The sequence below is a fragment of the Vidua macroura genome, chromosome 3 (genome assembly GCF_024509145.1).
Source record: "Vidua macroura isolate BioBank_ID:100142 chromosome 3, ASM2450914v1, whole genome shotgun sequence".
In the NCBI taxonomy this organism is placed as follows: domain Eukaryota; kingdom Metazoa; phylum Chordata; class Aves; order Passeriformes; family Viduidae; genus Vidua; species Vidua macroura.
The window spans coordinates 66,479,153-66,491,632 of record NC_071573.1 but is presented as its reverse complement, the minus strand read 5'-3'; the positions used below and the strand labels follow the sequence as shown (position 1 = coordinate 66,491,632).

At 39.1% G+C, this 12,480-nt stretch overlaps 1 protein-coding gene across 1 annotated transcript in view; it reads right to left on the bottom strand.

Moving 5' to 3' along the window:
• Positions 1-3,952: 3,952 nt before the first annotated feature.
• The window catches only part of ROS1 (ROS proto-oncogene 1, receptor tyrosine kinase), a 68,586-nt gene continuing 60,058 nt past the window's right edge, over positions 3,953-12,480 (bottom strand). Inside the window, exon 44 of the mRNA XM_053973624.1 lies at positions 3,953-4,154. Coding sequence (XP_053829599.1) covers positions 4,009-4,154 — 146 coding nt within the window. The 3' untranslated portion in view covers positions 3,953-4,008. The remainder of the gene's footprint in view (positions 4,155-12,480) is intronic.

Here is a 12,480-nt window from a genome sequence, read left to right as displayed (position 1 = left end):
TTCATATCTCAACAAATCATCCTTTCAAGCTGTATAAATTTTCTCTTCAGACCTCTTGACAGCCACATTCCCATAGCTTATGTCACTGGGCACTCCCTCTATGGCACATGGGAATCAGAGAATGATCCTGCTAGAGCCTGGCATATCTCTCAGCTACATGAACATTTCCATAATTTTATCTTTGATCTAATAAGAACTCAATATTCTTGTCATAAAACATTGTTTTTATTTCATAATATCCTGATCATGGATCCCAAATAGAAAGCATGAGATATACAGGTTTTGGATAGCTCTGGTTATCAATATGTGCTGGCTCAAAATCTCTTGCAAGCAACCCTGAAAAACAGAAATGCATTGATGAAATGCACCTGTAGTAGACCTGAAAAGACTTAAAATTCAGAAGACTGAAAATTCTGCCTTAGTAAATAAGTAACATCTGCCATGGCCCTTCACATTTACAAAATAATTTGCAAACATTAATCAATCACCACAGCATTTTTTGTTTGGTTGTAGGAAATTCTAATCATAGGCAGAACTAGAATATTTTTCACCCTTTCATATGCATGTCAAGTCTGTAGACAAACCAGCTACAGACACACAATATACCCATGTCTATCCAAGCACAGCTCACAGTTCTGCCATGGCAATCTGATGCCACACACACAGCCCAGCATTGTGGGCTGTGTGTGTGGCATCATGCATGCAGCATGCTCACCATTGTTGCTCAGTGTTTGGGCTGGCATCAAGGAACACCGAAAAGCCTGAGACAGGAGCTAGCTATGGCCCAGAGACTCACCTGGGGCATCTCCAATCAGTGCCTGGGAGCACATGTCTCTTCTTCCCAGCAGCTTAGAGACTGTACTGGGTTGGAGTTTATTCACAGCAGCTCATCTTGTGTTGTATTTTAGATTTGCAACCAAAACAATACTGGTAACACTGTAATATTTTAGATATTGGTGAAAAGTGCCTGCACAGAATCAAAGCCTTCTCTGCTTCTCACTCTGTGCCTCCTCCCCAGTGAATAGACTGAATGTGCACAAGACATTGGAAGGGGACACAACCAGGCAGACGACTCAAATTAACCAAAGAGATATTCCATGCCATGAAATGACATGCTCAGCAATAAAATGGAGGGGACCTAAAGAGATTAGTCCTCTTTTATTTAGAAACCAGCTGGGCATAAGTCTAACTGTCTCAGGACAAATTTAAGCTAAACACTTGGAGACAGTTTTTATACTGCTGTACATCAGCTTAGCTCAACATATCTAACCTGATTTACAGCAGCTGAAAACTGAGTCCACATGCCTTATACTACCCTTATCTCACATAGAATCTTTCTGATAAACATTTATTTCCTTTAAATGATGTTATCACCTTTAAATCCATCTGTACTTATTTAAAATCTGTAGCCATGGAAGTCAAGACATTTGAACTCAAGGGTTTCTTGACTCTTTCCCTTGATCTGTGATAGAAGGAGGTAAAACTAGAGGTAAACACAGGCCAGGTAGTACCCATTTCCCCACCCAAGAGAGAATGTGTTTAAGAGGTCTTTCATTCTCATTCCTACTCTGTCAAAAAGTAGCATGAAAACTGCTGTCAGACCTGTCTGCTGGAAGGAAAAAAGTGACCTCCTGATGGAGAATAAGTGTTGCTGAAAAAAAATGTGAATCTTCAAGAAGAGTTTGAATGAAGAGATGAAGCAACACTTCAGTAAGACAGAGAAGGTGAAATAATGAAGATGTGTAAGGAGAAGGGTGATACAGAAATATGAGAGATTAAGAAACTCTCTTCAAGTAGAATCATGGGTAGATGCAAGTGAGGCTAAGTTTGCCTGCATCAAATTCAGCTTTACCACAACTCAGTGGAATAGTTGCATTTGCATACTTACTTCTCTAAGGCAGGAAAATGAGAACAATGGAGTTTTGGCCAGTGTATGGGTAGGGCCATGCTCAGAGCTCATCACTGAGCGTGACTCAGATGATTGCAATTACTGGGGAGGGTAGGTATTGTGTCTTCCACTGAATTCAACAAGTTATAGATCAGAATCCTCAAATTTGGATCAATAAGTTAATTTTTTATCATGTCCAATACATTTTTCATACTATCAGGTACAAAAGGTATAGATCACTGGTCAATATCCTAAGGTTTCATTTATTGGCAGTGTATTAAACTTGACACTTTTTTCTCATCATGCTGCGCTAAATATTTCATTAAAACTAGGCTTGCCTTGCAACACTTACAAAATGTGAACACAACAAGAATTACTCTCCCCTTTTCCCTTCCGTGCTGCTTTCTATATTTTTGACAGATTCAAGACCTGGAGGGCATTACTCCTGACTGCTCTCTGTCACTGACGCTCATCTTTCCCACTAACCCAGTTTACACATGTTGGTTAGGCTCTTCCATGATTCTTTTTTAATGTAGACCTACACAAAATTGAATTCACTTGGGATATCACATCACAGGTGCGTGAGAGGCCTGTGAAAGGTATTGTCTTGACAAAATTTTGGGAGGATTGAAAGTTTCTCCTGCTAAAGAAAAAGCTATCGTATGGAGTTCAAAACCTTTGCCTGTGGCTTGCTGACTGAGCAGTCTTCTTGACTTAAGTCAAACTATGCACACAGAACACATTCAGGTGTGGTGGCCACAGAAAAGGGATCCTCCTGGTTTCTGGCCACCACATGCCAAATGTTAGCAAACGTTAGTAATTTTTAAATTACTGAAATGGAAGGAATCACCATACAACCAATCAAGCAGCACTCAAAGAGGAAGGAAACATAAAACAGTATTTATTTGTTTATCCACTGCTCATGGCCTGGTGAGCATAGTGAAGAGCTGCAATTGTATTTATTAGCAAATCTGTCTTTTACAGTGATTTCTAGTTGAAGGAAAATATTTATATAATGCTTAAAAGAGTTTTTCAGGGAATTTGAAGAATCTTAATTCAAAATTAGGAATTTCTATTTCATTTTAGTAAAATGTTGAGACTTCAAATTTTTTTTTCATCTGTGTTGAATCTCCATTTAAGAAACTTTTGAAGCTTGATTGCAGTGGAGTTGCTTATTACAAATGTATACATTCTAACATCAGAACCTTTACTACTCTCCAGTGTGCCCCATTATCAAATATTTGCATAAAATTGTAGCATGTTTCTAGCTTCCTGAAAGACGTCAGTGAATAGCTCTGTATAATTTGCAAACTAATGCTCATGATGAAAGGTTAGAAAAAGCTTATTGCTGTCTTTTATTCAATAATTATTTGTATAAAATTCTATTATATACTTTGAGTTTATCTCCAAACACACTAAGGAAGAATACCTCCTTTCACCCAATATGATAAAAAATAAACAAGGATGATGAACATTCAAAAAGGAAAGGAGAAGAAATGTAAGAAAACAGGACTGTCTAGACTGTCAGATCAATTGCAACTTAATATGCAAGATGATTGCAAGCATTTGTTTAAATTAATTAGGAAACAGACCACCTACAGCAGTGGACAACCTGGACACCCTTCTTCAGCTGCTTTCTGATTTGGAGTTTATTGGTATTTATGTTGGCTTTTTTCAGTTTGTAAAATCCTGTTTGTGCACAGTGAAACTAGATTTCAGCTATTTGGTTTTCTTCATGAACAAGCTGGTCTGTTCTTTAAAGCAGCATGCCAGTACTCCCTTTTTGGAAGGGCTACCTTGTGCCTGAGGCATATGTGATTGCATAAACTTAATACCACAGTAAAATCCCTTACTGACTGGTACAAGTTTTTTTGCTTTAAACTATCTCCTGTGAAGCACCCAAACCATAACATGTAGAAAAGCAGAGGCTATGTAATCACTGTCTTATCCTGATACACAACATTCAGCACATATGTTTTCTGGTAGTTTTATTAAAGAGTTGCATTTTTTTTTCAGACACCTCTGTAACTATGATGACATGCAGAATATTTTCTTTGGCTTATGTCTCCTTTGATGAGTTTTTTCTCTTCTTTCACTCTCTTAAACAGTGGTAACCAGACTTAACTAATTTCAGCAGAATTGGTGCTTTCTTCATCTGGGTTGCCTTCTTTGACTAGTATCAAATAATTTAAGCCCTCTTGATTCCTTGTTTCCATTAGTGTGGCTGAAAGAATGCTGTCTGAATCTGCACATGGGATATCATTATCTGCGTTAAAAGAAAAAAAAAAAGGAAAGAAAAAAGAAAACAAAAGGGAAAAATATTCTTAAAAATAAAAGAAAAAAAAATACAACAACCCAGTAATATACATGTAGTATTAGAAAGCAAACAAAATCAGACAGCTGTTGGAGAAAGTTGGTCTAGTGACCTCATAAGAATGATGACTCAAATTTATTTTCTGCTATTGTCTGTGTAGACCAGAACTTTAAGTAAATCACTTGGGAAAGGTTGCTTATCAGTGTTCATACCTCCAGAGGCAGCAATACTGTCATGAATGCATGATTTGCTTCTTTTCCTTGTGAAGAAGCATAAAGCAAAAGTGATTTTAATCAGAACCTTTGTAGTAACCCTGCTAATAATACTGCTAAAGAGTTCTGTAACATTGGCAGTTTTCTATCGACAAAATCATTATATACTGTCTCTCTAGAGGACTAGTCTAGACTTCTGTCTCTCTAGTATTCTGCCCTTCCAGAAGCTTAAACTTGGCAATCCACTGTGCTTTTCACATTTTGAAAAACTTTCCATTTTCCCTAATTTGATGCAGTTTGCATATACCTAGTTGCTTGAAATTTTTTGCAGGGGATATAAATTTTTAAAAAGATAAAATTTTTTCACTAAGCGCTCAAGCTGTAACTGCTACTATTTTTTGCATTTATTTTTGTAATGTATACCTTCTTTTGTTACACTCTCTCCTTATTTTACTTCATAACTGAAAAATTAAGCATGTGACGTTCAGGGTTATCTGTTCAAAGAAATCACAAGCATTGTGCTATTCCACCAGGCAACACACAATTTATTATGTCACTATAATCACACATCTCCCCAAGCTATAAAGTTGGAAATTTATTCCACATGCTAGAGTCCATTAGCATAGGAAATATTATCAGGAAAAGCCTGAAAGAAAATTTTGATTTTAGAAACCTGTTAGCAAGATGGGGTTTGGGACACAGAGCAAACTGTGGTCACATACCACAGTGACTGACAGCAATGAGAAATCATTTGATACTCACTTTGTCAGTTCAGGGCTATTATGGCCATATTTAGTAATTCAATTCCAACTAAGCCTTTACCAACCAATTCAGCTCTTCTTTGTAGTTTTTTTTTTTTTTTTTTAATTTAATGGCAACTTTCAGGGACAAGTTGCTTTGGAAAGGGCACACAGGCAAATGCTGAGGGGACGTTTGCAGCAAACTCTTAAGAGGGAAATCTTAAAATAAGGACCCAAGTAAAACTGGGTATTTACAGACCAGACATATGCCGGCTGACCTGCCTAAGTATAGAACACTAGAGGAGCATTCAGATTTGTTTCCTGTATAAGTATCTGGAACTGATGAGGTGATGTTTACACAAATGTGAGTATGAGGTCACTGAGATATTTTTACCAGATATATAGATACATTACTAATTCTTTCCCCAACAGGTCTGAAGAACTACAGAATATATAAAATTTTATAATCCTTTTTCAGCTTATGCGCCACTGTGTTTCTCATTACAGAAAAAAAGAGCTAAAAAATCAAACACTTTGGTCTTGGGTTTACTTTTTGAGCTGTGGGAATGCAATAAGGAAGAAATACTATTTTTGCAGAATATTCTTATCATATCCAATGATGGAGGAAAAATATAATACTGATGACCTTTCTCCTATGACATGACATGTGTAAGATACATTGCCACTTTGACTGTACATTTTTGACTGGAAGTGCCCTTTCCTTCACTGTTGAGTCATCTCTTTCAGCACTGATGAAAGTTTAGCACCATTCTGCTATACAAGGCAAAGCTACACAAAGATCTCAAGTTATATAGGACAATGCTTGACTGTTATGTGAGTCAGCAAAGCAAACAAATTATTTTTGCTCATTTAATTGGAGCAGAAGAATGGATGGAGACAGAAAATACTAAAAATGAGCAATTGAAGAAAAAATCATGGTATGTTGTGAAATTCCACCAGAAATGTCAGGACTAGAAGCACCATCAGCACCCTGGGAAGCCATAAATCAATTCAGGGAATTCTGAATAATCTTTGGAAGGCCCTCCCAAAAAAATGTTACGAAATTGAAGGAAGATAGAAACAGGACTGGAGAGGCAGGCTGGTATATTTATGAGATATCATTATTTTCTTTTCAGTTTTAACATCGCTAAAATTAGTTGATTGATGTACAGTCATGCTGGGTTATACGTGAGTAAATGCAGGATAAACCATGTGATGTGATCCCCTCAGATTTCACAAGCAAAGCTGGGCTGAGTCAACAAAACACCCCAAGAGGAGACGTCCAAGGAGCACCTTCATGAAATCTGAAGTCATGCCGGAGAGTCAGCTCTGCAGGCTTGAATTCTGAGGTGTTGTCTACGCTGTGAAATGCTGCATAGTGTAGAGTTACCCAGGTTTGCTTTAAACAACCTACCTCAGGGTGCGAGGCAGGCTTGCTCTGTCAGTCCAGAGCTTCGTACAGCTTTGTTTTGAGGAGTACCCCACTGAGAAGCAGGATCCCACTGAGCTCTGTGCTGTAAAAGGGTGCTTCCTACAGCTAAAATGGCAAGTTCAAAGCTCTGCATTGTACTTGCACAGACACGTCTCAGGTCCTAAATGCACGTGGCTTTGACCTTGCTGAACACTTTTGCTGACACTTTTCCTTCTAGAGCTGTGATAAAGCTTAAAGCTTGTGCTTAGAACTTGTGCATAAAGCACATCTGAGCCAAACTGCAGGTAAATTAATTACATCATCTTTCTCCAGGGATAGGCAGAAGCTTGCTCTAGAGAGCCCCACATTAATTGACACACGAAACAATGATCGCCTGACTCATACTAAAGAGGAATAGAGTTTGCTTGCTTAGCCTCCTCTGAGAAGACCAGCCCTGACCTGATAAAATCTGTGCTTTCCCCTTCCCCATCCCAGCACCTCAGTCGGCTGCTTCCTGTCGCAGGGCAGCCGCAGTGCCGAGCCGGGCCGTGGGTCCTGTCTCACGACCGCAGAGTGCCTGTCCTTGCCTGCTTGGTAAACTCTGGGGGCTCACAACATATTTTGAAGTCCTGCCTGGAAGGGTGCAAATTTTTGTGATGTCTTGATAAGCAGATGAGGGGGTTTTGGTGTTTAAATTCAAGAAGGTGACAACATCTAAGAAGAGAAAGAATGTCAGTAGAAAAGCTGATTGGTTGAGACTGAATAAACTGATCTAGAGATGCTGATCTTATATTACAGCTATTTCAGGGCCAGACCCTCAGCTAGCATAAATTAATGAAGTTCCATTGAAACCAGTGGGGTGCCACCAATTTACACCAGCTAAGTAGCCAGCCTGAGACGTTACTAATTCCGGGTGACATAATCCCATATGATGCTTAGCACCTTCAGTACAGTAAGGTATTTAGAAGTCCAGCCACATTTCCTCTTTCTCATACATACTCTGTCCTTTGTCACTGCTACACAATGTATGTGGCAGTAAACAAGAGACTGGTTGACTTACTGGCATGGATGAAAGATATACCCCACAGCAAACACATTTGAGAGAAACACCTGCTGACATGTCTTTGTTAAGGGTGAAAATGGTGACTATTGAACCTTGACTTCTTTACCTCAGCCACGTTGGTTAGCTCAAGGAGACAGCTCCTGTGTAGAGAGTATTTTCCTGATACCTGATGGCCACCTGGAGCTGGAGGAGCTGTGTTTCAGTTTCTGCACATAGCCAGTAAGAATATAAATAGAACAAATATATATCCGTTTTAATACTCCACTCTGTATTATGTATCAGTGGAGATATATCTGTGTTTCCTGCCTAATGAAGCATATGATCTTGCATGGTTTGAGGGTGACTCACTGAGCTTTGCTATTCTGTCAGACACTAAAGGTGTTAAAAGTGAGAATTTTGTTCACCCTACATTTCCCCTGCACTAATCTGCTTGATGCAGTTCCTCTCTTTTTATTTTTAATGTATTTTTTAGAGAACTGTGTACTGAAATCTCTGTATCCTAGTAATTACAGATATAAACCTGTTTCTTGCCTAGTTTATTAAAATTTATAATATAAAGGCGCAAAAAAAAAAAAGTTCCACATTTGCTGCAATGCAGTAAGGCTATACAAATAGGAAAGCACTCCCTTTCTCCAGGTAACAAAACAGGATTCATTTTACCAAGTCTTAACCACCCAGGTCTTACATGCCCACTTTAAGCTCCTTGCCTAGGCTGTCTTTACAGTCAACAGAGAAAGGAGGAATGAATCGCTTTGTGGAGATGCTTAATCCACATCCTTGCCTTTACACATCAACATCCCCTGAATATGTCTACAAGTCTCTGGTGTCTGTCAAACAGCCTAGACACCCAGTGTAAATGCAGTTTTTATGTTTTAGTTGCCTATTTCTATCCACATCTGTCTACACAAATGTCAGCTCTTACAGTCTTACACCATCTGATTTTTGCTTTTGGTCTCTGGCAAAGTGTTGGTGTGACTTCACTTGCAGCATCATATGGCTCCTGTGCACTCTCTGGAATAAAACACCATTTGTCTGGAGTACAAATAAGAAATGATTACACCACCAAGCCCCTTTTACTTGCAGTGTTGTAACCACTCACTCTTTTTTGGAAGCAGCCTTTTCTCTGGCCTCTGCGGGCTTTGGGTCAGCCACTCACTAAGCTAAGAGGGAAAGATGATTACTGAATTTCAGAAAAATACAAAGGAGACTAGATATAAGGTTCTAAAAATGTTGCTTATCACCACATCTGCTTTGGAGAAGCTTCCATTTGTCCAAGTGATTATTTTACATTCAGAGGGGTGTGTGGAGTAGTTTTTAAAAGGCAGTTTGGTTTAGGAAAATAAACTGATGACTCCTACATGGGCAACAGAAAACAGGTACTCAGACAGTACAGAGTATAAACATATAATTAAAGATGAAATCGCTGATTCTAGCCTTAATATCAAGTCCTCTCAGTGCAAAATTTTGCAGAGAGATTTTAAAAAAATACAAATTAGAGCTTTAGCAAGTACCTAAACTGCTGAAGAAATAAATACACTGACTTTGAAAAGAAAAACAAAAAAAAAGAAACATTACTAAATTCTATCTCTTGTATCTTGCCATATTTTTCAAGCAATATATCCAGTTTAGGAATTTAAAAATCATGGTTTTGAGGGCAAATATGTTTATTTTGAGTCTTTTATCCTGGATTTTCTCCAACTGCCTGGCATCTCCTCTTGCCAGAGGAGCTTTTTTTTCTGAGCAATTAGGCATCTTTTCCATATAGGTCCAAAAGACATTGTGAGGAGTAGCCCTGATAAGAATAGTCCTTCTAAGTCATAAAGGCAAGAAGTCTTTCCAGCTGCTTAATGCCCAGTTGTCTGATGTCAGGAAAGGCGTTTGCCAAATCAAACAGGTGTTTCCATCTGTAAAGGGGCACTCACGGGACCTGAAAAGCTATATTGCTGTCTTATATGTGCAAATGTAAAAACTGATGTCTGAAAATAGATGGTCCAGTTATTTTTACAGCAATGCAGGGCCGTCCCTCTAGCATGCTGCACTTCTTGGAACTGGGGGAAGAACAGACTTTCTTTCAGCAATGAATGGGAACTCTGGTGACAGGGCCTGTGCTCAGTAAATTCCCATTGAATGTGTCTGGCTGGATAGTGCAGCCCTCACTCAAATAAATATTGTTACTGCTACTTTATGCCCAAAATCAAGGTCTTGGGAAAGTCTGTCAGAGCAAGAAGGAAAAACTCTAAACCAGTAGACCCTGATCCTGAGTTTGCTTCCCTCCCTTCCCGTGCAGCAGTGCCAGGAGGTGCTGGTATTGCTCAGGCATGTTTATTGACACTTGATGCCTGCTTTAGAACACAGCATGCGCCCCTTTGGCCATCTCCATGCTATCCTGCTAGCATGCTGTCCACTAGCAGCCTGTCTGTATTGGTTTACCCACACTTGCCATCTCTGTGTCATACTGCACTGGCATTAAGGTTATTGAGAAAATCTAATGTTTTTCAGCTCTCCCACCTATGAAAATCACTAACAGCATGCATGGACCTGCTAGAAGTGTGACTAGCCATGGGTAGGTAAGACTCAACAGAATTTGGAAGATGTATGATTCCCTGTAAGGCTAAGTATCTTAGCTATTTTGAGGCATGTAATTTCACTTTGCTTGACATTTGTCTCTTTCTTTTGAAACTAGGTCACCCAGTGAGAGCACGCATTTCTTGGCTGGAAGCTCGTGGTTGGAGTTTCATTACGTGCAAAGGCCAATGACCGTGTAGCATTTTTGGAAAATATTGTCGAGGACAATCCATCATGGAACAGACTTTGTTTTGTTGGATTTTTGGATTTTTGTTGGATTTGTTTGGATTATTTGTTTTGGCTGTCATCTTTCTACTATTACTATGAACACAAAAATACTCCACTTAGTCCCAGCTAAAAATGAATACAAATTTTAAAAATCACTAACTTATTATACAATGTGTTACAAATTACAGTCTGAGACATATTCCATGCCCCAAACTGTTTTTGACAGGGTCATAGTGGAGCACACATTTTAGTCTGGAAACTCAAGTAGAACCTGAATGGACTTTTCTTGCTTAAATCAATCTCACTTCTGGAGCCCAAGTCTTACTGAATTCCACTGTATGAGATTTATGTGGCAGGCAGAAAAACTGTCAAATTAATTTAAGGCTGGAGAGCTACAGAAAATTGACATGCACGTGTCCTTGATCAGAAAATTCAGCAACAATAAGACATCACAAGGACTCCAGAGCTTCAATCAAGTAAACAGAATAACATTTTAATGGGCTTATTAAGACTGTGCTTGGGGAAAGAGGGAGATAACCTACAGGTGAATTATAAATATACAGGAAAATTAGTATGGCATTATAAAGTAAAGAGCTAGTCAAGTGTTTGGTCTTTTAAAATAGCCTTTTAAATGGAAGGATGATATGTAGATGAATAAAATTCAAGCTACTCTGTTTCCTGAAGGGTATTTCCTATATGAGAATCACCAAATGAACCCAAGGAGAAGTTAAGAAGGACTTTTGAGAACTGAAGCATGAAAATATTGAATGGAAGCATGAAAACAGTTGCTTTGTCTTCTCCTCCCAATGCAGATCCAGCAATGGGTCTGTGGCAACAGCAGCTGGGCAGAACCTATGGAAAGGGAAGAATGAAAGGAAGCCAGAAGAGGGAACATGACAGCTGATGGGGAAAGGTCCAAGGCTCAGGAAGAGAGTGTGCCAAGTAGAAGTTCTGGCAGCCAAAGCTCTGCCATCACTGTAGTGCCCTGCTTACCACAGTGGGCCAGATTTTACCAAGTTATTATAAACAGGTTTAATGGAGTCTGATTCTAAAAGTGACTGCTGTCAACAGATTCTCTGACTAAAATTACATTATGGAGTACAGAGCTATTATTAAGACCACCCTTAAAGTCCATTATACTAGCATATTTTCTGCACTAAACTGATTTTTTTCAAATTTTTATCCTCCAAACTGACACTTTTCATGGAAGCCTCAATCCATGTTTTCCTTTGCAACTTGGTAATTTCTAAGAATATAACTTTTGTTCCCGGCAAATAAACAAAACAATGGCTTTTTTTCTATGACCTCTGCTGTGTGGCAGAACCTGAAATTTTGGCAAAATAGTGTTTCTTACATTAAGAATATGTGTTTTTCATCCCAGTGAAAGTAATTATTTGCTTAGATTGAGCAAGTCAACAGCTGGAGAAAGAGCAGGCTTATCTGACACATGCTAAGCAGAGACTTGCACTGAAACTAAAACACTTTCATGTTACATCTGTGCCAGGTGTATTCCACCACAAACACGGTGACCAATCTTACAGGTTCTTTCCCCAATTCCAAGCAGCAGAAAGGTAGGTTTCTCCAGAAATTTCAGCCCTACTAAAGATTTTGACAGATATTGATGTAATGCCACAAGAACTTCTAAACTCTCTTAGTTTTCATGTCTCTGTTGCCTGTGGTAAAGTTAGGGAACACAGAGAAGAGATGTCTATGCGAGGAAACCAAACCAGCTCAGGGGTGGGTGCAAGCAATTGAATCAGTACAGCCCTGTGTCCAGTGGATGCTGTGCTCCTGTAGCCATCTGAAAATTAAACATCTAGTCTGAGATACTATAGCTGAGATATTGGATAGTTTTGGACACTATCCTGAGTAATGTGTTTGGGAGGGACCCTGCTTGAGCAGGGATGTTGGACTGGGTGACTTCCAGTGGTCCCTTCCAGTCTCACCCACCCCGTGATTCTATGTGAACCAAATTAAATATGGCAAGTCACCTGGATGCCAGCCATCATCAGTGAAGAAAAGGCAAAAGGTGACCCCTTTTCTGCTGTGATACATACCC